Source organism: Plecotus auritus, assembly GCF_963455305.1.
Source record: "Plecotus auritus genome assembly, chromosome: 10".
NCBI classification, from domain to species: domain Eukaryota; kingdom Metazoa; phylum Chordata; class Mammalia; order Chiroptera; family Vespertilionidae; genus Plecotus; species Plecotus auritus.
Window position 1 is genome coordinate 16,045,168 of NC_137785.1, and position 26,818 is coordinate 16,071,985.

At 52.3% G+C, this 26,818-nt stretch overlaps 4 protein-coding genes across 8 annotated transcripts; 2 read left to right on the forward strand and 2 right to left on the reverse strand.

The window, feature by feature from the left end:
* On the forward strand, positions 1-25,836 carry ZNF428 (zinc finger protein 428). Of its 4 annotated transcripts, none has more exons than XR_013959232.1 (4): positions 1-133; positions 4,989-5,483; positions 7,472-7,594; positions 13,219-13,307. XR_013959232.1 is itself a non-coding variant. In XM_080645277.1 (4 exons), the coding sequence occupies exons 1-3, from the start codon at positions 58-60 to the stop codon at positions 7,584-7,586; spliced, it is 663 nt and encodes a 220-aa protein (XP_080501403.1). In that variant the 5' UTR covers positions 1-57; the 3' UTR covers positions 7,587-7,594; positions 25,524-25,836. The 4 variants fall into 4 exon arrangements, 3 of the variants coding, with proteins under 3 accessions (XP_080501403.1, XP_080501402.1, XP_080501404.1); XM_080645277.1 differs by lacking the exon at positions 13,219-13,307 and adding an exon at positions 25,524-25,836 and having other exon boundaries at positions 7,495-7,594; XM_080645276.1 differs by having other exon boundaries at positions 7,495-7,594; positions 13,219-13,308.
* Positions 93-2,041, reverse strand: SRRM5 (serine/arginine repetitive matrix 5; the record flags this gene model as incomplete). The annotated part of the gene is made up of 1 exon (XM_080645274.1): positions 93-2,041. Exon 1 carries the CDS (start codon positions 1,959-1,961, stop codon positions 93-95), a length of 1,869 nt encoding a protein of 622 aa, XP_080501400.1. The 5' UTR covers positions 1,962-2,041.
* Positions 13,281-17,845, reverse strand: ZNF576 (zinc finger protein 576). Of its 2 annotated transcripts, XM_080645280.1 has the most exons (3): positions 17,392-17,845; positions 16,923-17,023; positions 13,281-15,231 (listed from the first exon to the last, which is right to left on the reverse strand). In XM_080645280.1, the coding sequence occupies exons 2-3, from the start codon at positions 17,005-17,007 to the stop codon at positions 14,804-14,806; spliced, it is 513 nt and encodes a 170-aa protein (XP_080501406.1). In that variant the 5' UTR covers positions 17,008-17,023; positions 17,392-17,845; the 3' UTR covers positions 13,281-14,803. The 2 variants fall into 2 exon arrangements, with proteins under 2 accessions (XP_080501406.1, XP_080501405.1); XM_080645279.1 differs by lacking the exon at positions 17,392-17,845 and having other exon boundaries at positions 13,290-15,231; positions 16,923-17,145.
* On the forward strand, positions 18,001-24,995 carry IRGQ (immunity related GTPase Q). The gene is made up of 3 exons (XM_080645275.1): positions 18,001-18,147; positions 18,461-18,983; positions 20,374-24,995. The coding sequence occupies exons 2-3, from the start codon at positions 18,463-18,465 to the stop codon at positions 21,707-21,709; spliced, it is 1,857 nt and encodes a 618-aa protein (XP_080501401.1). The 5' UTR covers positions 18,001-18,147; positions 18,461-18,462; the 3' UTR covers positions 21,710-24,995.
* Positions 25,837-26,818: the final 982 nt, after the last annotated feature.

Consider the following 26,818-nt stretch of genomic DNA (forward strand, 5'->3'; position numbering starts at 1 on the left):
CTGGCCGGGGAGAGACGCTGCCTAGCTTCTGCTCTGCTCCTGTCTCCTCCTCTGGCCATGACAGAGACTCGTGAGCCAGCTGAAACTGGAGGCTATGCCAGCTTGGAAGAAGATGATGAGGACCTCTCTCCAGGTGAGGTGGTTTTAAAGATGGTGTTGGCTTGAATGGCATCCTGGTTTGGGATTGGGACTCTGTTGAGAAGTCTTGATGGGGAATGGCTCCTTGTCACGACAGGTGTTCTCTTCTTACTGGGACTTTGTACCCTGCTAGGGGATCCCTTCCAGCTGGGACTTCTGGGGGTTCTAGACCGGCTGTGCTCTCTCTTGCTGGAGGTTCCAGCTCTGTGACCACTCCCCTTTCTGGGGGTTCTAGATCGACTGCGGCCCCTCTCCTTTCTGGGGGTTCTAGATTGGGTGTGATCGCTCTCTTTTCTAGGGGTTCTAGTTTGGCTGTGACCTCGTTCTTTGCTGGAGCTTCTAGATCTGCTGTGATCTCTTTCCTTGCTGGAGCTTCTAGGTCGTCTGTGACCTCTTTCTTTACTGGAGCTTCTAGATCGTCTGTGACCTCTTTCCTTGCTGGAGTTTCTAGATCGTCTGTGACCTCTTTCCTTGCTGGAGTTTCTAGATCTGCTATGATCTCTTTCTTTGCTGGAGCTTCTAGATCGGCTGTGACGTCTCTCTTTTCTGGGAGTTCTAGTACGGCTGTGATCTCTTTCCTTGCTGGAGCTTCTGGATCGTCTGTGACCTCTGTCCTTGCTGAGGCTTCTAGATCTTCTGCGACCTTTCTCCTTGCTGGAGCTCCTAGATCTTCTGTTATCTCTCTCCTTGCTGGGGCTTCTAGACTGGCTGTGACTTCTTTCCCTTCTGAGGGTTCTAAGTTGGTATTGACTTTTTCCCTTGCTGTGGGTTCTAGACTGGCTATGTCTTCTCGTCTGGCTGGGAGTTTCCTTCCGGTTATGACTTCTTGCCCTACTATGATTTCTTTTCCAACTCTGACTTCTCAACCTGCTATGGGTCCTCTTCCGACTGCGACTTCTTGCCCGTCTGGGTGTTCTAGACCGGCTATGACTTCGGCTCCTGCTAGAGGTGCTAGACTGGCTGCGACTTCGGGTCCTGCTGGATACTCTATCCTGGTTGTAACTCTTGACCATACTGAATATTTCATTTGGGTTGTAGCTCCGTTCCCTGCTAGGGGTGAACATCTGACTATAACTCTTCACCCTCCTGAATGATGATGGAGACGGGCTGTAACCTATCTCCGCGAAGAGCGTTCTGGTGGGGCTGTAACTCTTTGCCCTACTGGGGATTACAGCCAGCCTAGAACTCTTCCCCATGTCCGAGGTCCCCGGTGGGCTACAGCTCTTCTCTCTGCTCATATTTCTAGGCTGGCTCTCGCTCCTTTTCCGGCTGTTGGTTCTAGGCCGGCTATAACTCTTCTTCCCACTCTGTTTTTGCTGGGAAGTAGTTCTTACCTTGCAGGGCGTGCCTCGCTTGGCACCCTGAGTTCTCATCCTGCTGGGCGTGCTGGCCCTGCTGGGTGACCTCTTGGAGTGCCTTCCCCTTCTGCCAGGAGTTCTGCCCCGGCTGTGAGTGCCCTTCTGGTGCTGGCGTCTGACTCGGCCAGCCTTGTTGGTTTTGCTAGCCCTGGTGTCAGTGCTGGCCTTGCTGGGTGTTCTCGCCCTGCTGCGGACTCTGGACCTGCTGCTGGGCTGGTTAGAAGGGGCTGTCTTTGTACTTTCCCATTTGGTGGACTTGGAACTGCTGGGGCTTGTGACTGAGTTGGGGGCTGTTGATGGCTGGGTGGGCATTGCTGATTTAGTGGTCTTCAAGGAGGGAGGAGACTTGGGAGACGCTGTGGGCATCGAGGGTCCAGTGGATGCCACAGACATGCTGGGCTTTGTAGGTGGAGAAGGCATGGTGGGCGCAAAAGGGCTTGTGGTCCCGGAAGTCATAGAGGACATGAAAGCCCTGGACGACCACTTGGTTTTCTTTCACAGAAAGAAACTTCACAACTGCATGAAGTCATAATGGGCATTGAAGATCTTGGAGGGTAGGTGTGTGAAGTCAGAGGTGGGAGGATAAAGAGGGGTGGGGCCCTATCCCTAGACATTCAGCAAATGTCTCCTAAGGCTGACTGAGGCTCAGAATTGCTGGGGACACAGAGACAGGCAGCCAGGTTGTCCTGCCTTCTAGGCGTCTCCAGTCTCCAGAGCCAGATAGTTACTGCTTAGGCGGTCAGATTGTGTTAGAGCAGTGGTCGGCAAACTCATTAGTCAACGGAGCCAAATATCAACAGTATAACGATTAAAATTTCTTTTGAGAGTCAAATTTTTTAAACTTAAACTTCTTCTAACGCCACTTCTTCAAAATAGACTCGCCCAGGCCGTGGTATTTTGTGGAAGAGCCACACTCTAGGGGCCAAAGAGCCGCATGTGGCTTGCGAGCCGCAGTTTGCTGACCACTGTGTTAGAGGGTCCAGAGCTCGACACTGAGTGCCTGGGGAGTCAGGGAGGACCTCACAGAGGTGATGCGTGAGCTGGGACCTTAAAGAGGAGCAGGAGTTTGCTGCTAGAAATGGAAAAAGTGGCCTCAGTTGGGAGAACAGAGGCAAAGGCCTGGAGGAGGGAGGGAGATCAGGGCCGTGGGGCCACCCAAACAATGAACCAGACAAAGTCTCCGCCTTTGGGGGACAAGCAATAAACACACACCCAGATGCTCTATGAAATAAGCTGAGAAAAATAAAGCAGAGTTGGGGCATAGAGAGTGCTGGGAGGGATTGCTGGTTAGACAGAATGATCAGGGTGCCACTGAGAAGGTGGCGCTTGAGCAGAAATGTGGCAGAAGGGCAGGAGCAAGCCTTAGTCCGTCTCCAGAAAGGCTGGCAAGGCCCTGGGGCCGGTGCATGCCTGGGGTGTGGCTGCTCTGTTAATAGGATCCCTCTGGGCTGCCAGAGAAAGCTGAGGAAGGGGCCAGCATGAACACAGGGCAGGGCTGTTGTAGTCCTAGGACAGTGGTCGGCAAACTCATTAGTCAACAGAGCCAAATATCAACAGTACGATTGAAATTTCTTTTGAGAGCCAAATTTTTTAAACTTCTTCTAACGCCACTTCTTCAAAATAGACTCGCCCAGGCTGTGGTATTTGTGGAAGAGCCACACTCAAGGGGCCAAAGAGCCGCGTGTGGCTCACGAGCCACACTTTGCCGACCACGGTCCTAAGGAGATGCTTTGTGCAGGTCCTGCCGCTGCACCTACAGAAGCCAGTATTTTCCACACTGCCACCAAAGGGGGGATTCCTCCCTCCTGGACCACTGCTTGTGTGTACCCCTCATAACAGCTGCTCGTGTCACCCTTTCCTGTGCATGGACTTCAAATTTTTTTCCTTTTTTTTTTAACCTAAACTTGTTCTATGCATGTCCTTCATATGCATGAAGTCACAGTAATATAGTTATGTGCCATGTAATGACATTCTGGCTAACTGAGTACATAAACCATGGTGGTTGCATAGATTTTAATGGAGCCGAAAATTTCCTATTGTCTAGTGAAATCGTAGCTATCTTAATGGTATAGCGCAACACATTACCCGAATACACCATTGTCCCAGTTGCCTACAGTATTCAGTACAGTAACGTGCTATATGGGTGTGTAGCCCAGGAACTATAGGGGAACATAATTCGTCACCCCCAAATACAGTTAACCCTTGAACAACACAGGTTTGAACTTCTCAGGCTCATTCCTAAAGAGGATTGATTGTTCAGTTGACCCCCTTAGCCCAAACCCTGGGCATTCAAGGGTCAACTGTAGGTCTATTTAGCATAAGGATTATTTTCAACCCCCCCCTCCCCCAAGAAACAGCAGCATGGGAGAAGCTCTGAAAACCAAGTAGAAGTTACCCTTTGTACAAGGCATTTACATTTTAAGGGTGTCTCCTTCAAGAACCGGGAAGGAGGATGACCTTATCTCTAGAAACTTTCATCCTTGTGGGAAGACTAGGACTTAAATCTGCATAACAACCTTACCCTTGTTTACCACTATTTCTGGTAATCTGCCATAGCTGACTCCTCCCTCCCCCAACATCTTATCTTCAACTGAGGAAGGTATTTAAGGTGGTGGCTTTAGCCATTTTGGTGAGTTTCTCAGTTTTCCTGAGTCTTCCCTGTATACAGGGGGTATACGGGTTACTAGACTTTTTTTCTCCTGTGAGTCTGTCTTTATTACAGGGATGTTTCAGCCAACAACCCAGAGGGCAGAGGGAAATTATTTTTCCTCCCCACAGAGTAATACCCTAGCTGTGTAGTAGGCTAGACGGTCTAGATTTGAGTAAGTGCACTCGGTAATGTTCACACAACAACAGAATTGCCAAATGAATCATCTCTTAGAACATAGCCCTTTCATGAAGCAGCACATGACTATATATAAAACCACATACATCAAAGTGCATATATATTGTGTATTTTAATTCGCTGAAATATCTGTTCAAAGGTTTGTCCTTCTCCCTAAAATGACCCAGCATAGGCAGTCACCCACATTTAGCTTTCCCTGCTAGAACTGTATGACTAGAGGCCTAACTGCTCTGTTCCTCAGTTTCCCCATTTGTCACTTAGAAATAATAATAGTGCCTCCCTCGCAGGGTTGCTGTAAGGATTAGGTGAGTTACTACATGAGACTAGGGCTCTTCCAAAAGCAATGGACACTGCTGCCGCTGCTGTTATTCCCACTTTTACTCCTATTTTGCCCTTATTAACCCCCTAAGATACAGTTCTTGTAAGACATTGATTTGCTGGACACACAGACACTGAGCACCTACTGTGTGCCAGGCCCTGTTCTTTGCAATGGGCAGCCATCTGTGGGGAAGGGCAGGATTGTGCCCAGGCCCTCTTCTCCATCTGTTGTCGAGCCTAACTAAATGGGGCTCAGGGAGGGGACAGCCACCCAGGCATAGGCCTCTGTCCTCTGATGCCACTGTCTTTCCTCACCCGCCCCCCAACAGGCCCTGAGCATTCCTCTAATTCCGAATACACACACTCAGAGCCGGACTCCGAAGAGGAAGAAGATGATGATGAGGAGGAAGAGGAGACCACTGACGACCCTGAATATGACCCTGGCTACAAAGTGAAGCAGCGCCTGGGTGGGGGCCGTGGGGGCCCATCCCGCCGGGCTCCCCGTGCAGCCCAGCCCCCGGATCCCCCAGCCCAGCCCTGCCAGCTCTGTGGCCGCTCATCCCTCGGGGAAGCCCCATCAGGCACTCCACCTTGCCGGCTCTGCTGTCCCATGGCAGCCCCCCAGGAAGCACCAGCTCCCGAAGTCAGGGTGCTTGGGGAGGGAGAGGGAGAGCCACCTCGGGCTGGGGAGGGCCAGGGCCAACCCGCTGGGCAGGAGGAGGAGCAGGACGAGGACGAGGAGGGCACCTACCACTGCACGGAGTGCGAGGATTCCTTCGACAGCCTTGGGGAGCTGCATGGGCACTTCATGCTGCATGCCCGGGGTGAGGTGTAGGCAGAGCCCCTACCCAGAAGCTTGGCAGGAAGGGTGAGGTGGGAGGAGGGGGCTGAAGAGATTGGGTGGGTGAAGTGGTCCTGGGGGATGGAGTACTGCCTATCTGTGTCGTCTTAGCAGTATGTGTGAGGCCAGAATAAAAGCCAAATTCTGTGTGTCGGTCCAGCGTGTGTTTGGTGTTTGTGTGTGTGTGTGTGTGTGTGTGTGTGTGTGTGCGCACGCGCATGTGTGTTTTTACACTCCAGCATATGAGGCATACGCCTGGGCATCTGTCTGCCCCTCATCCCCCGGGCTCCTTCTCGAGGGAACTTTAGGTTTGTTGTTGCCTAGATGATTATCGTTTACTAAACACTATGTGTTCAGTGTGGTTTCCATGTATTTACTCAGAACCCATGATATACAGGCTCAAGCACAACAGAATTTTGTTTCTTGTGCACATAATAGCCCAGGGTGGGTATTTCAGGTTGGCAAGCATCCATCTTCATCTAGTGATTTGGGGACCCAGACCATCTCTTAAAGTCTGTTGTCATCCATTTGGTTATGACTTGGGAGCTAGCCCAGAAGTGGCCGATACTGCTTGCCTTTACGCCACATGGCCACAGCTCACTGCAAGGGAGTCCAGGAAAGGCGGCCTAGCCAGTGCCCAGGAAGCAGAAAAACGGTTTGTGGAGGACAGCTCATGTTCTCGGTCACTTCACCTAACAACCTGCACAAAAAGGACTTTCATTATAATCATAGTTTCCTGGGTGCCAAGTGCTAGCCCAAGAGCTTTATATATGCTGTGTATCTAGGAACTTACAAAAATAGAAAATTATCATCAATTGCCATTTTCCCAGCACTTACAGCCATGAGCTCATCCGGTCCTTAGAATAGCTCTGAGGTAGGGACTGTGATTCATTAGTTCATTTCACAAACAACATTTGAAGACCTGTGTGTTAAGCATTGGGAATAAGCAAATGAAATCCTTGTCCTCGTGGCTTATAGGGGGGCAGAAAGGGGCCAATGGTGGGGACAGACAAGATGCAGCATATTCTGGGTGATGGCTGCTGTGGAGAAGAGGCAGAGAAGGGAGTTCTGGAAGGGGGTTGCAATTTGTTTAAATATGTATACTAGAGGCCTGGTGCACAAAATTTGTGCAGGTAAGGTCCCTAGGCCTGGCGGGTGATCAGTGCTGATCTGTGGGGTGACAGCAGGGTGATTTGGGGGCCCTCTGCTGGCACCTGCATTGGCTGTCCTGGTGCCGCCCGCTCACCAGCCCCACCCCTGGCCACCGCGGGTTGCTTTCTTCTGCGGGGCAATTTTTGGGGGGGGTGGCCACTGGCACCCGCCTTAGCTGGCCTGGGGCCTGCGGGCTGGGGGCAGCTCCTGCATTGAGCGTCTGCCCCCTGGTCGTCAGTGTGTGTCATAGCGACCGGTCATTCCACCATTCAGTAGATTTGCATATTAGGCTTTATTATATAGGATTAATTTCAGAGAGGAAGGGAGAGAGAGATAGAAACATCAGTGATGAGAGAATCATCCATTGACTGCCTCCTGCACTCCCCCTACTGAGAATTGAGCCTGCAACCCAGGCGCTCTGACCAGGAATTGAACCATGACCTGGTTCATAAGTAGACACTCAACCACTGAGCCACACCTGCCCCGTGCGGGTTGCAATTTTAAAGAGTGTAATCTTCCGTGAGGAGCTGACAGACCTGAAGGAGGGAGGGAGAGGAGGAGCCATGCACATTCCGGGTAGAAAGAGGCAGGTCTTTCAGAATCAGGAAGACCAGAGGCACTGGAGAAGGAAGGAGAGCAGAGCTGGAAGCAGGGGGCCAACTCCTTACAACTTGGTCCAAACTTTGGCTCTTGCTCTGAGATGGGAAGTACTAATTCACAGAAGCTTGGCACCAAAGCCGCTTTGAAAATAGAAGCCTAATTATTATAATGATAGGTATGATTTACTGAGCATTTATTGTGTGCCAATCCTGTTCTAAGGCGCTTTACTTGTGTTAACTCAGAAGCTTGGCAACTAAGAACCTTCGAGAATAGAACCGGAATTTCCACAATGACCATCAAGTCATCGCTCACAGTGGACCAGGCCCTGGGCTAAGCGCAAAGGTAGGGACTGTTATTTATTTATTTATTTAATATATACTTTTATTGGTTTCAGAGAGGGAGAGAGAGAGAGAGAGATAGAAACATCAATGATAAGAGAGAATCATTGATTTGCTGCCTCCTGCACACCCCCAACTAAGGATTGAGCCCAAAACCTGGGCATGTGGCCTTGACCAGAATCGAACCTGGGACCCTTCAGTCCACAGGCTGGTGCTCTATCCACTGAGCCAAACTGGCCAGGGCAGGACTGTTATTTATTTACTCATTCATTCAACAATGATTTATTGAGCACCTATGAGATGCAGGCACTATTTTGGGAGCTGGGAATAGAATGGTGAACATGATGAACAAAAAGCATTGCCTTTGTGGAAGTTATACTGGGGAAGACAGACAGACACTTTAGATATTTAAGCAAAATATAAAATACACTAGAGGCCTTGTGCCCTGTGGGGGGTGGGGGGGCATCCCTCAGCCCGGCCTGCTCCCCAGGGGATCAGGCCTAAGCTGGCAGTTAGACATCCGTCTGGCAGCCCGGGAGCCCCCAGGGGATGTCTGACTGACAGCTTAGGCTCATTCCCCGCGGTGGGCAGGCCTAAGCCGCAGTCGGACATTCTTAGTGCTGCCACCGTCAGCCCGGCTTGTGGTTGAGTGGAGCTCCCCCTATGGGAGCACACTGACCACCAGGGGGCAGCTCCTGCGTTGAGCTGTCTGCCCCCTGGTGGTCAGTGCGCATCATGCGACTGGTCGTTCCCCGGTTGTTCCACCTTAGGGTCAGTTTGCATATCCTATCTAATAAAAGAGTAATATGTAAATTGACCGTACCTCCACTACACCCACCAGCCACGCCCACCAGCCAATCAGGAGGGAATATGCAAATCCAACCAAAATGGCTGCAGCCACAGAGAGCAAGAGGGAGGCTTGGGTTTCCCTGGCAATGGAGGAAGCCAAGCTTTCCGCCTGCCCTTGCCGGCCCAGGCCTCCACTCAATGCTACAAACTTTCAATTATTGGAGATAAATAAATCCCAACAGAAATGGCAGCAGCCAAGGACCTGGAGAGAGCAGGAGGCTAGGGTTGCCTACGGCGATGGAGGAAGCCAAGCTTCTGCAGCCCTGGCCTGCTTTGGCCTCTGCTTAAGGCTACAAAGTTTCAATTATAGAAGATACATAAATCCCAACAAAAATGGCTGCTGCCACGGAGCGAGCAGAAGGCTTGGCTCCACTCCAGGCTACAAAGTTTTAATTGTAGACGATAAATAAATCCCAGATACCAGGGCCTCTGCTTGGGTTGCCAGGGGTAATGGCCGGCCTGCAAACCACCATAGGCCCCTCGCCGAGGCCGCCCCACGCCCCAAGGGAACCTCCACCATGATCCGGGACACCCTTCAGGGCAAACCAGCTGGCCCCCACCCATGTACCAGGCCTCTATCCTATCTAATAAAAGAGTAATATGCAGATTGACCATCTCTCCAACACAAGATGGCTGCCCCCATGTGGTCAAAGATCCTGCCCCCATGTGGACACAAGATGGCCAGCAGGGGAGGGTAGTTGGGAGGAACCAGGCCTGCAAGGGAGGGCAGTTGTGGGTGATCAGGCCAGCAGGGGAGGGCAGTTGGGAGGGACCAGGCCTGCAAGGGAGGGCAGTTGGGAGCGATCAAGCCTGCTGGGGAGGGCAGTTAGGGGTGACCCGGCCGGCAGAGGAGGGAAGTTGGGGGTGACTGGGTCTGCAGGAGAGGGCAGTTGGGGGAGACCCAGGCCTGCAGGGGAGAGCAGTTGGGGGGTACCAGGCCTGCAGGGGAGGGCAGTTAGGGGTGACCAGGCCTGCAGGGGAAGGCAGTTAGGGGCAAACAGGTTGGCAGGGGAGCAGTTAGGCATCAATCAGGCTGGCAGGGGGTGATCAGGCTGGCAGGCAGAAGCGGTTAGGGGCAATCAGGAAGGCAGGCAGGTGAGCAGTTGGGGGCCAGCAGTCCTGGATTATGAGAAAGATGTCCGACTGCCCGTTTAGGCTCAATCCCAGTGGGATCGGGCCTAAACGGGCAGTCGGACATCCCTCGAGGGGCCCCAGATTGGAGAGGGTGCAGGCCGGGCTGAGGGACACCCCCCCCCATGCACGAATTTTGTGCACCGGGCCTCTAGTACTGTTAGAAGGTAGAAAGTGCTGTGGAGGGAAAGGGGATAGTGAGGCTTGTGTGTGTGTGAAGCAGTTCCAAGTGGGGTGGTCCAGGAAGGCTTCACGGAGAAGGTAACAGAGCAGAGACCTAGACGAGGGGAAAGAGTAAGTTTGTGTCTATCTGCGGGAACAGCAGGTGCAAAGGCCCTGCGGTGAGAGCCTGCTTGGGATGTTTGTGGTAGAGCGCACAGGACCAAGAGGCTGATAGTGAGGAAGGCAGACCATTATACTGACTCTGGCTTTCTCTCTGAGTCTGAGTCATCGTCATAATCTTTAGAGGCACAGGGTCTGCTATCATGATCATTTTACAGCTGCTACAACTGGGGCACAGAGACATTGAGTTAGCCACCAGTAACTAGCAGAACACAGGCTTGATTCCAGACAGCTGGATGCAGGGCACATATCCTTAGCCATGAAGCCACGAGAAATAGAAGTCTGGCTGTCCCCAGCCACCTTCTGACTTGCAGGAGTGTGTTTAGTCTCCACAGAATTATTGAGGTTTTTCAATCACGTTGGTTACCAATATTTAAAAATGGGCAGCCCAGCTGGTGTGGCTCAGTGGACCCATGAACCATGAGGTCAGTTGGATTTGCCAGGATTGCAGGCTTAATCCCCAGTAAGGGCATGCAGGAGGCATTGTTATTGATGTTTCTGTCTCTCTCCCTCTCTCTTCTCTGAAATCAATTTAAAATTTTTTTTTTAATTTATTTTTTTAATGGTCTGATGTGCTCTGGCCACTGTGGCTCAGTTGGTAGAGTGTCATCCTGACAAGGTCGAGGATTTGATTCCCAGTCAGGGCGCATGTGGGAGGCAACCGATCGATGTTTCTCTCCCTCCCACTTCCCCTCTCTCTAAAAAGCAAAAGAAAATGTCCTCCAGGCAGATTTCATATAGAAATGGAGGTTTCTGGCTTCTCTTGAAAAACTGTGAGATCTAGATTGCTAAACCCACAATCCCATGGGGCAGTAATTTGATGGAGCTGAGTAAGGGTCACCTCGTGTTAATGTGGGCATTCCCTGCCATGTGCCCAGTCCCCATCACCTGATATCTGGACCCCTCATACCTTCTTGCTTCATTGATTTATGTTACCTGCTTGGCCCCAAAGAACATCTGCATTTTGATGCCTGTTACATGATGTTAGACCAAAGCATCTTTCATCTTTTTTTTTTTAAGTTTATTTTTAGAGGAGGGGAGGGAGACAGAGACAGAGACAGAGATAGAGACAGAGACAGACATCAATGTGAGAAACATTGGTTGGTCACCTCTCGCACGTGCTCCAACTGGGGATCTAACCTGTAACCTGGGTATGTGCCCTGACCGAATCAAACCTGCTACCTTTGGTGTACAGAACAATGCTCCAACCAACTGAACCACACTGGCCAGGGCGACCAAAATATTTTTCAAAACTCATACTTTTCATACTACAAGCTCCAAATCTCAAAACCTGACATTTATCCACTGAAACTTTCATATCTACTATAGCTTAACATTATTGAATCTCAGAATCATCAAAGCTCATTAAAACAACATGGATGGGTTTTTACTTCCTGGGGTGGCATGTGTAAGCCCTCCTCTGCCCTCAGACAGGACTTGCTTTCTAAGCATAGATGTAGAGAATTACCCATTTGTCAGCAAAAATTCCTAAGAATCAGGAGAGCCTGGGAATCAAGAGACCCAGTCTGCTGCCAGTGGGATCATTCTGTTCCTAGGGGCCCAGCCAGAGGATGGAAACCAAGCTAGAATTCCAACGAGAGGATTTAATACAGGGAATTGGTCACACAAGTGTTACAAGGCTGAAAGTGAAAACGTGAAAAAGTGAGATAACCCAGAAATGTGTTTGCAAGAAGCTCCCGCCTCTGGGACTGGGATACAGAAAGAGAAGTGGGATTACCAGAACCCAATAGATGCTTGAAGGGCAGGCCACGTGTGGCTGGTGCAGGGACCAGTGACAAGGTGCCATGTGCTGGTGCTTAAACCTCAAGAGGGGCATAGCACCTGGTGTGAGTATAGAAAGGTACTGGAGCCTGAGCTGCTGCTGGAGGGGTTCCAGCAAGAGTCCAAAGCAAGGTGAGGCCCTTTCCCCTTCTTCCTACCTTCCTTCTTCCCATATCTCTCATGGCAGAACTTAAGGAAGCCAGCTCCCTAAGGCAGGCTGCAGGCCAAGAGACACTAGGCTAACACAGTCAAGAAGTATTTTTTAATTCTTTGGTAAGCACTGTCCTAAGTGCTAGGGATGAAGCAATTGCCCTCAGGAGCTTGGATTCCAACATAAGGACACAGAAAATGAAATAAACAAGCATGATAATTCCAGGTGTTGAAAAGTGGTGGGAAGAAATTAAATCAAGGTAAGGGTTGAAGATGCTACTTTAGCCAGTCAGGTCAAGGAAGACCTCTCTGAGGAGGTGGCACATGTTGAGACCTGAATAATGAGGAAGTGGCTTTGCAAAGCTCTGGGTAAGAGCACTCCAGGCAGAGGGAACAGCAAGTGCAAAGGCCCTGAGGCAGAAGCCAGCCTGGCTTGTGTGGCTGGACAGAGGTGAAGAAGACAGAGCAAGGAGGGAATTGAGATTGCTTAGTGGGCTGGGGCTCAGTTTTTGTTGGGTTTTGTGGGCCTGGGGAAGGTCTTTGGAAGTCATTTATGGGATGCCTTAGGAGGGTTTTAAATGAGAAGTGGCATAAGCTGATTTACATACACAGGGGGTGGTCTGTAATAGAGACTGGAAGAGGGGAGTCAGAGCGGGGGGGATCCGTTAGGAGAGTAGGGCTGGGGGAAAGTAATCAGATTCTTCAGGAATTTAGAAGTAGAGTGCGTGATTTACTAATACAATGGCAGTTATGGTGGAGGTAGGGGACTGCAGGGGGCCCACTTTAAGTTTGCAACTCCCATTTGCCGTCCAGGTGGCTGTATCTCATGGAGAGAAGTCTGGGGTTTGAGCTGAAGATAGATTTGGGAGTCACCAGTGACACTATATAAAGTCTTAGGAATCTATGCCATCTGGAGAGTGTAGAGAGAACAGGAAGCCAAGGGTATACTTGGGCAGGCAGCTGTCTCAAGAGAGCATGTGGGATTAGATCCTTAGGTTTGGCGGGGGGGTGGGGAGGGCTGCTGGAGAGGGGGTGTGTGTGTGAAACATCTGGGTCAGAAACTTCTGGGCTTTTACCATGTGCCAGAGGAAATGGTTGGCCTTGTTAAAGTTGGTATCTTAGAAAACATTGATGGCCAAATGACTACAAACCAATTTCTCCGTAAGTCACCCCAAAAAAGATACAGGCTAGCTAGCCCTGCCCCAAATCCTATACACACAAACATCCCAGTTACAGGTAGTATTTCCCAGGGCGGAAACCCTGCATCCAGGCACAGAGTAGGTTGTATGTCTATTAGTTAGAGAAGGGGTTGGTAGATTTTTACTGTAATGGACTATATGGTAACTATTTTAGGCTTTATAATCTCTGTTGCAGCTCCTCAAATCTGCTGTCCTATGTGAAAACAACCATACACAAAATGTAAATGAACAAGCATGACTGTGTTCCAATAAAACTTTATTTGCAAAATCAGGAGGTAAGCTGGATTTGGCCATAGTTTGCAGACACCTGCCTTAGGCTATAAATTTTGCTGCATGTGACAGAGACCCAAGCTAATGGCACTTAAACAAGATAGAGGCTTATTTCTCTCATATAACAGTAGGGAAGTGGGTGTTCTCGGGCTGATATGCTGGCAATGCTGCATGAAGTTGCTCTGCCATCCCACCTCTTGCTCTCATGGTCCAAAATGGCTGGATACCATGTCCACATTCCAGGCAGAAGGTGGAAGAAAGGCATGTCCCTTTCTGAAGCTGGAGGACTCTACCCAGGAATTTAGCCAGAACTTAGTCACATGGCCACAGCTAGCTGCAAGAGAATCTGAGAAATGTGGTCTTTGTAGCCATCATATGCCTAGCTAAAAATTGGGAGACAACTATATTGGGGTCATAACACCATCAGTATTTACCAGTCACTACCACATCCATCCCACCTGTGGGCTTTAAAAACATCCCTCAATTTAAATGAGCCTATGATTATTGTATACAGGGCATCAACCACTGTGTCTAGGGGCAGGGCAGGTAATGCAAGGGAGTTAAATTGGCCAGGTGACACTCAGCCAAGGATGGGCTTTTCAAGAGCTGAAAATAGGATCTTAATGGGAAGTCTCCCAGTGTTGGCCAAATACAACAGGAAACAGAAGGTATCTCTGTTTGACTCCAAACCAGATTCCTCACAGGGCTCAGCCCTGAGATCCCCCTCCTCATGCCCTTCTTCTGTACTCTGGGAATTTCTGCTGAAAAACCAGAATTCCTTGTTTAGCTATCTTAATGTAGAGCTTTTCTGTTTTTAGATACTATTTCTGTTATTCATGTCATTTCACCTACACATATACAAAATATCCCATGACCAGAATGGTACATAAAATTATTTAAATGGCAGTAAATTATCTGGGGTGGGAGGACAAAACCACCCAATGCCATGGCCCCTGGAGGGGGAAAGGCTGGGAGAGGGTGGAGAGAAGACAGATTTGAACTGCAACCCCCACATTACTCAGTACAGCTCCTAACTTTGCTGCCCATCCCCAAAGGCTGGAGCTGCTCCATGTCTGGGACCCATCTGGTGGCTTCACAGGCCAGCAACACTCACCTTCCCTGCCCCCAGTCAGGCACAAAGCCAGGGCAATTTGCTCCTACAGCCCATGGCATCCATCTGGGAAGAATTAGAGGTGATTACACAATCTAGAGCTGCTTGTGATTTCAAACTACTTAATTGGGAATGAGGGAGATAAAAATAATTTTCCCTCTTACATATATTTTTTAACAAAAAATCTCACGATTGTCTGATTTCACTGTTTCCCCGAAGGCCTTTCTGCCCTCCAAGCCCTAAAGAGCATATTCTGGGTTCTATTTATCAGGAGCCCTTTGCCTTTCCAGCAAATTCCTCCAAGGGCCCATCCCATTATTAAAGGTAGGTCCCACCAGCCACAGAGCCCCCTTTGCCCTGGGGAGGGCTGAAGCTGCACTCAGAGGTCCCCACGGGCATGCCGGATGTAGTGTTGATGCAGCCCAGCTTCCTGGGCAAAGTCCTGCCCACATTCAGTGCAGGCAAAGGGGCCAGGAGGGAAGCGGGCTTCATGCACCTGGCGGTGCGACCTCAGAGAAGCGGCCTGCCCAAAGGTCTTGCCACAATCAGGGCAGGGGAAGGTGGTCTGGGCAATGGTGGGTGCAACCGTCAGGGAGGGCCTGGTAGCAGGACTGTGGCTGCGCTGGTGGGCTATCAGGGCCTTTGAGGAGAGGAAGGAGCGGGCGCAGGTGAAGCAGATGAAGAGGGCCCCCTGCAGCTTCTGGGCCACGAAGTCTGCTGGGTGTTCCCGCTTCATGTGGCGCTCCTGGAACTTGGAATTGGTGAAGGTGATGAGGCAGCGGGTGCACTGCAGGGCCCCCAGATGGCCTGAGGGACGTGAGGGGAGGTCAGGGGAGGCCAGCAAGAGTCTCCAGGACTTCTCCCAAGCCCCAGCATCATGCCAACAATGAACATTCAGTGCTTACTCTGTGCCAGGCTATATGCCAGGGCTGGGCAGCAGTCCAGGCAAATTATTATTGGACCTGTTTTATGGATAAGCAAACTGAGGCTCAGAAAAGTTAGGTAACTTGCCCACAGTCATGAGGTTAGGAAGTGAAATGGAGTTAGGACTGGAACACAGGGAGTCTATCCTTCCAATACTGCTGGAGACAGCTGGTTCTACTATTTCCAGGCAGGTACAATAGGTTCCTCATCTGGAAAATGGGGTCATAACCCCATCAGTATTTACCTGATAGGGCTGTTGTAAGCAATACATGAATGAATTTACATAAAGTGCTTAGAACACTCTACACAGTGGTTTGTAATTACTACTATTAAGGAGAAAAGCAGCCCACAGCCAGGAGCTGGCCTGGCACTACTGACAGGCTTTGGCATTGCCTGTTGAATATAAACTATTTTACAGAAAATCATCAGACAAGGCCACACTGACTGAATCAAGCCCACAATGGGAGGGCGGCCAACAGTCTGTGAAGCTGCCCCAGAGCCGGAGCTGTCATATCCCCTCTTTTCCCACTTCGCGCTGCAACCACTAAAGGCGTTTGTGCAGTTTTAGGTGGGGGAAAAGAGGCAAGATTGTGCCATAATTGCATCTGAACACAGACAAAACGTTAACACTGTCCAAGCCACAAAAATGACCAAACACCCCCCACCCCCGTCCTGGCTAACATGAGTGGTGACTGCTGCTTTACCAATCACAGCTTGTGCCCTGCTTGTTCCTCTGCCTTCTAGGTAAGAGTTCTTAAGATAGCCAAACAAAGAGTTGCCCTGATTCCTGGCACCATCCCATCCAGAGCAAAACCCTCTTCTTTAAACCCTCCCCAAAATCACCGACACAAACTCCAATCCTATAAGCAGGTGGTGCCCCTGCAGTGTGTGTGCTTCCTCAGCGCAGTGAGCAATAATGACCACGGGTGTGTTCCCGGGGTCTTTGGCTGGAGGCATTGACTCGGGCTGTCCTGGTTACAAATACTTAACCTCTCTTTGCCTCAGTTCCCTCAACTGAAAGTGATAATAACGCATTTCATAGGCTCTGTGAGGAGGTCTGGATGGGATAACAGGTGTTAATGGCCTAACACATAGTAAGCATTCAGCGGGAGCTGTTGCTATTATGCCAAACTGGCTACCTTCATTACCCTCAAGTTTTCATCTTTTCTGCCACTAACCTACATAACACCCCTTTGTGGTGAGTAGAGGTGAGTAATGGCAGACTTTTTTCACAGACAGGGAGACCAAGTCCCAAGTCCCACTGCAAGTCTGCCCAGAGTTGGAACTGGAACCTTGGGGTTCCTCTCAGTCTCTGTTGTATCCCAGCCACATCTCCCATCCCAAGCCTCTCTGGAGGCCACTTTGTCCCTCTGAACTGCATCCCATTCATACTTTTGTGGACAGAGCAGGGTGGGTACATCTGAGCGTCAGAAGGGCAAAGGTGGGGAGTGGCAGTTCCTGGTAGGGCTAGCTCCCCAACAGGCAAGTCCCTACAGCGCCTTGGACATTGAAATGCTACAGAAATCCTTTTAGCATCAGTTCCTGCACCCCACCCTCTGGCCAGCGGTACTCACAGATGTCGCCTCCTGCACTGCGGGGACTCCTGTCTTTTGACGAATCCAGTTGCTCCATGGTCTCTTCGGGAAGCGGGTCCTCCATGGTGACTAGGACCCCTCTGGTCAAGAGAGGAGCACGCATGATAGAACAGTAAATCAAAAGAAGCGGCTCATCTGTCATCAGCCTGAGAGCCCACTAACCCTATGACCTTTGGCACGGAGGCTCTCCTTGCCAGCCTTTGACCCCGTGGCATACCATCTCCTTGAACTCTAATCTGATGGAGCTCTCACTAGAGAAACTTCAACACCCCCCTTCCCCAAAGATTCGATTCCCTGGGTTTGTGACTCCCCTTAGAGCCATCCCACCTTTGTGAGACCCAAGACCTACAGCAAACTAGCTCCCTAAACTCAGAGCGCGGACCCTTGATCTGACACCATCCTGGTCCCCGTCTCTCCCACAATTCCTGAGGCAGGTGGTGGTACCCACGCTTCAGCCCGCCTCTTCCCGGTAGACAGCCTTCTCGGACATCCTAAGATTTGTTCCACCCAGAGCCCCCGCCTCCGCGCGCTTTCAGCTGCGGGGTCCGGCAGCCTCGAGCACCGCCCTCGGCGCTCCCCTCCCCAGGTAGGCAGCCCCGGCCTCTGCTTTGCTCCAAACAGCAGAAAGGCTGCCTTTCGTTGCGCCTGTCAGTGGCTCGTCACAGCGCCGCCCCCCGGCGGGAAGCCGGGTAGGGCCCGCCGAGTCCCACGGTCCCGGTGGTTTTCCTGTTCTTTCGCCTGATGAGCCTCTCGAAGCCGAGACCCTGGATTGCCATCCGGCAGTGATGCAGTCTCGCCACTCGGTCCTGAAAATAGCAGGAAGGGTCCTTCTCCGCCCTGGGGTGCGGCTTGATGACGCTGCGAGCCACCCGTGCCGTACGGACCTAAGTCACTGCGCAGGTGTGGCAGGCGCTCCTGGCGCGCAGGCGCCCTGGCTCCTCATTGTTCAAGGTTCTGCGGCCGCGAGAAGGGAGCAAGCTCCTGGGGCCATTCTGCGCAGGCGCCGCGAAGGGCTGTGTCCCTGAGATCACATTTCCATGGCACCTCCTCCTAAGAGGAGTGACGTCAGGTTAGAGCTCCCCGAACACGTCTGGAGGACCCCAAACCCCGGCGCTCCAGCCTCTTTAGTCCCGGGCCGTCCGACTTCTCAGCGGCGGGCCGGCCACCAGCGACTGTGCGACAGTACCCTCCGGCTGTTTGCTCGGTTGGTGACTTGGAAGGGAGGGGTGGGGGATTAAAAATAAGCGTGTCCCTGAGGGGGGAGGAGGGCTGGAGGCCGGATTTCTGAGTTTTTGAAGTAGAAAGGGAAACACATCCATAAAAAAGACCGGAGAGGACTCCGGGTCCCTGGGGAGCAGGGTCTCGGCGCTGGATTTCTAGGTCCCTGGGAGTGATACCCGAGAATGGAAGAAGGGGACAGGACGGAGGACTGAAGTCTAGGGCCAGAGTGGGATTGTTAGCAAAGAAAACGGCCGGGCGCCCCCTGACCCCGGTCTTCCCCATCGCTTGCTTTCCAGCTATGCCTCTACCGCGGGGTGACGTAACCGCCTTGTTCCTGGGGCCTCCGGGCGCGGGGAAGTCCGCGCTGGTTGCAGCGCTGTGCAACAAGGACGTGGAGGTGGTAGAGATCCCCGATGGGCGGCCGGACCCCGGACTCCCCAGCCTGCGAGCTGCGGGCCCAGGCCTCTTCCTGGGTGAGCTGAGTTGCCCACCCGCTGCGCCGGGGCCCTGGGCAGCGGAGGCTAACATGTTGGTACTGGTGCTGCCCAGCCCTGAGGGGACCGACGAGCCCTTGGCCCCAACGCTGGGGGAGGCAGCGCGGGCCGCACTGGCCCGAGGAACCCCGCTGCTGGCGGTGCGGAACCTCCGTCCTGGGGATTCACAGAATGAAGCCCAGGCCCGGGATCAGACAGCGGCCCTCCTGGACAGCGCTGGGTTGGGAGCTGTGCCTCTCTACGTGCTGCAGGCGGACTGCGACGGCTGCGAGGAACTGGAGCGCCTGCGGGCGACGCTGCAGAGCCAGGCGGAGGCACTGCAGAGGTGATTTCAGGGTGGGTTGGGGAGGCCTGGTCTTTTAATGTAGACCTCACTCCAGAGGTGATCTTTAAGTCTTCCAGACCCCGCCCCCAGCAAGTTTGGGGCAAGCCTTAAGGCATAATTGCTGGAGGCCCTGCTCCCAAATCCAAGAATCCAGGCCCCACCCCTTAGCGCACGGTCTGTGGTCAGCCATGCTACTGCCATCAAGCAAGCAGCTCTGCTTGACCCTCTCTTGTTAGAGAGGTCCCGCCTCCTGAGGGCTCTGAGGTCACAAGCCCCTCTCCCTAAATAGAATTCTAGAAGAGGCTGGGACCTATCACCCAAATACTGTCCCCATGCAAAAGTGTGAAGAAGGGCTCACTCTTCCACACAAGCTTGTGATCCTCAGAGATTTTACCTGAAGGCTTGTAGTCTCAAATCTTCCTCCTCTTCCCCATTAGCCTGGTTCTCAAGTGACCCAGTTGCCCTAAAGCCACACCCTCAGTGAGCTTCATTATTTCTGGGTACCCTCCCCCATTGCCATTCTTTAATCTCCTCTCATTTTTGTGCCCACTTGCTGGCTGCCTCCTGAATTTTCTCCCCCATCTGCCTCTGGCTTAGGGAGGGCAGCCTCTCCCCCAGTCCCACTGCTCGTCTGTTTTCCTTAGCCACGGCCCCCTGGTAAGAACTAGTAGATGAGATTTCTCCCTGGTTTTTCCTCCCTTCCTTCCACCCAGTGTCAGGAAAGAGCCCTCTTGGTGACCTTGCCCATATGGAATAGTGAATAGTCCACAATACAGTGGTGATTCTGTCTTTGCTCCAAGCCCTGCCTGCCGAGTGTTTTAACCCACGCAGCACAGCCTTTTCTTTTTTTAAAAATATATTGATTTTTATTTTTTTTTACAGAGCGGAAGGGAGAGGGAAAGAGAGTTAGAAATATCGATCAGCTGCCTCCTGCACACCTCCTGCTGGGGATGTGCCCGCAACCAAGGTACATGCCCTTGACCGGAATTGAACCTGGGACCTTTTAGTCCGCAGGCCAGCGCTATATCCACTGAGCCAAACCAGTCAGGGCCAGCACAGCTTTTTCTTAACCTTGCAGGTCCCTAGGAAAAGCCTCACCCCAAGGACTCTATGCCGGGGAAGACAGCTGGGTCTGGTTTTCTGCCCTGTTGGAAACCTAAGCTCATTCAAGCCACCCCATCCCTGCTTTAAACCTCTCCCTTTTCATCTTAGCCCTGGTTTCTATTTGCTGGGACATCAACTGGCCCCTCCCTTTTCTGCTCCTCTGTCACTCAAGATCATTCAGAAAGTTCCACATTTGTCATCATGGCCCAGTCCTGTCCCCTAGCCCAGCTCTCTGGGGCTTTAGTCCCTTTTCTGCCTTTGATCCTATCCCTTCCTGTCCCCACAGGCTCCTGCCACCGGCTCAGGATGGCTTCGAGGTGCTGGGAGCAGCTGAGCTAGAGGCTGTACGAGAGGCCTTCGAGAGGGGTGGCCTGGAGGCAGCGCTCTCCTGGGTTCGTGCTGGCCTGGAGCGACTGGGTAGCGCACGGCTGGACCTGGCCATAGCCGGCACTGCCGACACGGGCTTTGTGCTGGACATGCTGCTTGGGTTGGATACCGGGGACCCAGGTGCTGGGCCTGCTTCGGGGCCCACTGGGCCCACACCCTACCCTGCCCCAGAGCGCCCCAATGTGGTGCTCTGGACCATCCCTCCGGGCTCCGCGACGACTGCTGCTGCCCCCCACCCAACCCACTACGATGCCCTCATCCTGGTCACCCCTGGAGCCCCCACTGAGGAGGACTGGGCCCCGGTCCGGCCCTTGGTGCTACCGGATGCCCCGTTGGTCTGTGTGCGAATAGACGGTGAGGGCGAGGATCCGGAGTCTCTGGAAGAAGAGGAAAAGGCAGCGAAGCCCAGCAGGGAGAGCTTAGAGAACGCAGGTGCAGGGGGGTTGGAGGAGGCACGCAGCGAGGGAAGGGACAAACGTGGCACTGGATCACAGAAAGCAGGCGACGGGGAAGGTTCAGAGAAAGCAGGCAGTGAGAGTTTGCAGCAGGTTGGCGTCAACACGAAGCAATCGGGCAGTGGGGACTCTGAGCGTGCGGCTGCCTGGAGCCCTGAGGATGACACGTGGGAGGTGCTGGAGGAGGCGCTGCCGCCCGTGTTCCCCTTGCGGAGGGGCGGACTCCCTGGGCTCTGCGAGTGGCTGCAGCACGCGCTTCCCCCAGCCCAGGCGGGTGCGCTGTTGCTGGCGCTGCCACCCACGTCCCCGCGTGCAGCCCGAACCAAGGCTGCGGCGCTGCGGGCTGGGGCATGGCGGCCGGCTCTGTTGGCTAGCCTGGCGGCAGCGGCAGCACCAGTACCCGGGCTTGGCTGGGCCTGTGACGTGGCACTCCTGCGCGGTCAGCTAGCAGAGTGGCGGCGGGCGCTGGGGCTCGAACCCGCAGCGCTGGCTCGGCGCGAGCGCACGCTGGGTTTGGCTCCTGGGGAGCTGGCCAAGCGGACGCGCTTCCCCGGCCCAGTGACGCGCGCCGAAGTGGAGGCGAGGCTGGGTGCATGGGCTGGCGAGGGCACTGCCGGGGGAGCAGCGCTGGGGGCGCTTTCCTTCCTGTGGCCCGCAGGCGGCGCAGCGGCCACGGGTGGCCTGGGCTACCGCGCGGCCCATGGCGTCCTGCTGCAGGCGCTGGACGAGATGCTGGCTGATGCGGAGGCAGTGCTGGCACCCCATGCGCCTGCTCAGTGAGAGGTGGGATGAAGGCCAGGGCCACCGGGGTGCTCCGCCAGGGGCTGAGGACTCCAAGTCCGGTTTAGAGGAAGGGGTTTGGGGGTCCAGACTCTGGCATGGGATGTCTGGGCCTCAGATAACAGCAAGTATGTCGCCAATCCGAAACCTGGGTGCTTGAGGGGGATGAGACTGGCTATTGGTTGGGTTATGTGACTTCTAGTCATCCGGATTCCTAGGTCTTGAAGGGGAATAGAATCTGGGAGTCAGGACTCCTGATTTCTCTGGGGATCATGGGGCAGGACCCCTAGACTTGTGTCCTGAAGGGAGTTGAGCAGTTGGACTCTAGAAGGGAGTAGATCCTGCATGTACGGGACATCTAGTCCTCCAGGGCTAGGTGGTGTGGAAGCCCTGATTCCTGGTGAGGGACTCGTCTGTCGTACTGGGGGTTCTAGGATGGAGGACGGGATCTGGGTACTCCAGGGAGCTGGAACTCTTGGACTTCTAAGGCACAAAGGGATGTAGGGCGTAGGCTTTCTAGGGAGAAGGATGTAGTGGGCTTTGAACCTTCATTGGGGGGAGGGCAGTCTCGGGGGTCTCAGACTCCTGGCTCCCAAGAGGCCTGTGGACCTTGGTTCCTGACTCCTGGATGGTGGGAGGTCTGCATCTAGAGGAGGGAACAGGGCTGTGTGACAGAGCTAGAAACCCTCCGGTCTCTCTTGGGGAGGAGAGAGATGTTTAGTATTTGCTCCTGGGCCTGGGGACCCCAGCATTTGTGGGGAGGATGGCCACACAAAAATGAGGGGAGGAGGGAAGGGGCCTGGTTGTCTCCGGGGGGTGGCCAGACACCAGGAATGAGGCTTTCTGGCAATAGACGGGCAGGAACCCATACCTCAGAGGGTATCTCCTGCAAATCCCTAAGGGATTTGGGTCCTAGAAACTGCCCCTCTCTCTGTGACTTTGGGAAGTGATAAGACCGCCCCCATTTCATAGGTGCTGAGTGATTTGGGAGCTCTCTGGGGAGTCTGTTCCTCTGTCCCGCTCTCCTTTAGTGGCTTCTAATTTTAGACTTGGTTTCTGCTGTTGTTAAACCTGAACCCTTTCTGGTCTTGGTATTTTTGTACATCTGCCTTTTTGGAGAAGCTGCTGCGCTGCTGCACTAATCCAGACGTTTCTGTGTTGGCTCCCTTGGTGAACACAGAGAGTGCCACAGTGAGCAAGGGACCCAAAAGACCGCTGGGCAGGTGTTGCAGCCTGTGGGAATGGGCCACAAGTGAGGCAAAGGCAGAAGCCATATGCCTGGGAGGTTTTAGGCTGCACCTACACGTAGAGGAGCAGCCACAGGTCACAGAATTCTTCAGTGTCAAAAACAGCAAGTGTGGGGGGCGGGGGGAGAGGGAGGGAGACCAGCAAGGGGGACCTGAGAGGCCCTCCAGTAGAACCACTTCTGTGATAGTTGGGGAGAGCAAAGCTCAGAGAGGGCAGATTCTAGGCCCCACAGCGCACAGAGAGGCTCTGTGCCGCCTGGCCCCTGCCTTTTCTCATTCTCTGCCTCACCCCATCCCCCAACCAGCTTGCTAGATCCTCCCTCTGATGCTTGAGTGGGCCATCTGGGGCCCTGGAACTTGTTCATTCTGCCTAAAATTTCCATGAGTGGCTCCTTCTGTCAATCAGGTCTCAGCTCAAATGTCCCCTCAGAGACCTTCCCTGATCACTCTAACTGAAGTAGCTCACACACACCCCCCACCCCCCAAATATTCATCTCAGCTGGTTAATTTTCCTTGTAGTAATTATTACTGTAGACAATTATTTATTTATTTACCTATTATTAGCTATTATCCCTTTGTCTGTCTTGTTCTGTGCTGTACCCTCAGCACCCAGAAGAGTGCTTAACACACAGTAGGTGCTTAGTAAATATTTATTACTTTAATTTATTAGTCAGTGGCAGCACTAGGACTGGAAATGTAGATTGTCAGTCTCTTGCCACAAGACAGGGAAAAGGATTGAGATGAGGAGAGAAAGTGCCTGTCTGAGAGGTCAGGGGTCCTGGGAAGCAAGCACAGCTTTGCCACCGTCACCCTGGGTGGCTTGGACCAGTGCCTTATTTTCTCATCTGTGAAATGAAAGTGCTGGATGACAGCCATCACTTCTGAGACCCCATTTCCTGTGACAGCTGAAGACAAGGCTAACTGATCTGAGGGGCAGATGCTGGAGGGCTGGCTCCCCCGTCTCCAGCTTGAACTCCCACCACTGGCGCAATTTGTCCCATTCAAGTTGAGATGGTGAAGATGGGAAAAAGCATTTGGCTCTACACAGAATGGCTCCAGGCATTGTCAAAGCTCTCAGTCTTAGGGGAATACAATTCTACTAGTATAGCTCTAGGATCAGACAGTCCTGCTGACTTTGGGGGTGACCTGGTGCAAGTCACTCAGCAAATGGTGTCTACCTTACAGGGTATTGTGAGAATTCAGTGTATATGTAGGTACATGCATTCTCTCTCACATGTCAACATACTGCAGCCCCCCTCCCCGCCCCTGAGAAGCCTGGCACACTGGGAGCTCAAGAGGTAGTCTGGTTGACCTTGCCCACATGCCCTCGGCCCCAGGCAACACCAAGATGACTCTATTCTGGTTACTTTGCTCACAGAGTGCCCTCTTTTTCTGTTGTTTAGACACCATCTCTGATTTGGTCCTGTCTGACATCTCTGCTCTCTGCTCCAAATTCCCTTTGCCCTTATGCTAATGGGGATCATGCCAGAGATCATATCTGAGAAGGCAGGACCCAGTTTTGTTTGCGTGTGCCTGTTGTTGGTGAGTGCTGGTTGTGTTCCTGTATATAATTGTGTATTGGTACTCTCGAGTGTCACAACTACTTTTTGGAGTGGTTGCCTTTTAAATCATGACTTTTGATAGCATTTGACTTTTAGACTTCGTGGAGGCATAAGGTTGCTAGTGCGTTATCTGTCTGCGAGCATCCAAGCAGAAAAGACTGCGTCTCCCTTGTGGACAGATCACTGGCTGCCATGGGGGTGTGTCTGCATGGCACCTTCAGTCTGGAAGACCCTCAAAGGCAAGAATTCAGGAAATGCATGATGAATCTCGGTGTTGCCATCTGCCAAAAACAGAATAGGCACAAAGAACTTGAGCATTGATCCCATCTCAGCACCTTAGCCGCGTTTCCTACGTTTCTGGAGAATGATGGAAGGGCTTGTGTCCATTGGGGTGGAGAACCATGAAAGGGTGAGTCGAGGGTGTGGCTGGCCTGTGGTGCTTTTTGGAGGCGTGAATAAAGCTGAGTAGAAATGCCATTCTGTGTCTGTTCTTTTGGGATTTTAACTGGAGCTGGAAGCCTGGACTTGTGGGTCTAAGGGAGGAGGGAGCCAAGGCTGGGGACTCTTGGGCCCTGGGAAGGGAAGGACAGTGGGGGTTCTGTACAGGAAAGCTTCCCTTCGGCTGGAATCAAGAGACTATCTGGCCCGGCCAGCATGGCTCAGTGGTTGACCATCGACCTATGAACCAGGAGGCCACAGTTCCATTCCCAGTCAGGTCAGGGCACATGCCTGGGTTGCGGGCTCGATCCCCAGTGTGGAACCTGCAGGAGGCAGCAATCAATGATTCTCTCTCATCATTGGTGTTTCTGTCTTTCTCACCTTTTCCCATCCTCTCTGAAATCAATAAAAAAAAAAAATTTTTTTTAAGAGAGGGACTGTCTGTATCTGAGTTTTGCCTCCCTGGGGTTGGGGTGGACCAGTGACTGTTTCGACCTTGGAGGCTTGTGATGGCAAAGCATCTTACATTGAACCTGCCTGGTCCATTAATGCCTCCAGTTTGTTCAGCCTCTCTGTAGCCATGCCCTTGGATAGTCCCTTCTCATTCTGACTCCAGACCTGGCCATGTGACAACAGGAAACGTGATACGGGCAGAGGCTTGGGAAGTGCAACAGGAAACCCCAGATAATCTGCTGGGTCATAAGAGATGTGGCCAGTCAGTCTTGACACCCCAATCCACAGCCTGATAACCCTCCAAAACAGAGCTGCCTAGCTGACAGGCAAATGAATCCAGCAGGGACCAGCTGAAGAACCACCCAACTGATCCCAGACCAAATTGCTGACCCATAAAATCATGAGCAAAATAAAAGGTGATTGTTCTAAGCCACTGACGTTTAGATTGGTTTATTACATAGTAAAAGATAGCTAATACAGGCTTGTTCCTCTCTCTGTGATGTGGTCTCTTTCCCCCCTCAACATGACCAATTAAATAAAATCTTAAGCTCTGCCACTTTTTACCTGTGTGAACTCCACTGTGACATCCCTTCTGAGCCTCAAATTCTTTTCCTGAAAACAGGAATGAGAATAGTAGTGCCTATCACATGAAGTTGTGAAGATGAGAAAGTGCCCCTAAGAGGCCATAGTGGCCATTGATGCTGTCTATGAAACATGTCCACGTCACAGGATAGGGTTGCACTCCTGGCCCCCATGGGGTTTGGTGGGGCCATGTGACCAGCTCCACCTGAAGAGTTGTGTCAAGCCATTTCTGAGTCACAGCATTTAATCACTCATGTGAGACTTTCCTGTGCACAGAAATGGGCAGTGTTCAAGTTTGTGGCTGCCTTAGGATGATAAGCAGAATACCTGTGGATGGTGCCAAACACAACACGTAGGTGAAGGAAGAATCAAACTTTTGTGAGCGGGTGCTTGTTCAACAAATACCATTCCTCTCCCTCCCACTGGAGGGGAGGATACGTCCCTGCTCCCTGAATGTTGGCTTGGACCGTATGATTCACTTTACTCGGTGAAATGTTAGCAGACCTGACCTCAGCAGGAGCTTTCAGTGCACTTGGCTTTTGTGCTCCTGTGATCTGCCAGGGAGCCACTAGTCCCAGAGGTTTGTGAAACCCCAAAGAAGAGAACTTGAATCCTCCCAAAACGAGAGCCAAATCAGCCAAAGCATGACCAGGAACAGAGCCACCTCGGCCTCCCACAAACCCTTAAGAAAGAAGAATGCTTATTGTTACGTCTGTTTTGAGATGCATTGTTACACAGCATGCCTGCACATGCGTTGACTAATACAACTTTGTTGTTTTAAACCACTGAGATTAGGGACTTCCTTGTTACTGTAGCATAATCTAGTC

Bases quoted from the DNA above. Each gene is read 5' to 3' on its own strand.
- ZNF428 (XM_080645277.1), top strand. From the start codon at position 58: ATGACAGAGACTCGTGAGCCAGCTGAAACTGGAGGCTATGCCAGCTTG. The intron at 134-4,988 runs GTGAGGTGGTTT...GCCCCCCAACAG, and splicing joins TGATGAGGACCTCTCTCCAG to GCCCTGAGCATTCCTCTAAT. The intron at 5,484-7,494 runs GTGAGGTGTAGG...GTGTTAACTCAG, and splicing joins CTTCATGCTGCATGCCCGGG to AAGCTTGGCAACTAAGAACC.
- ZNF576 (XM_080645279.1), bottom strand. From the start codon at position 17,085: ATGACAGATGAGCCGCTTCTTTTGATTTACTGTTCTATCATGCGTGCT. The intron at 15,232-16,922 runs GTGAGTACCGCT...CACGTCCCTCAG, and splicing joins CAGTGCAGGAGGCGACATCT to GCCATCTGGGGGCCCTGCAG.
- IRGQ (XM_080645275.1), top strand. From the start codon at position 18,463: ATGCCTCTACCGCGGGGTGACGTAACCGCCTTGTTCCTGGGGCCTCCG. The intron at 18,984-20,373 runs GTGATTTCAGGG...CTGTCCCCACAG, and splicing joins CAGGCGGAGGCACTGCAGAG to GCTCCTGCCACCGGCTCAGG.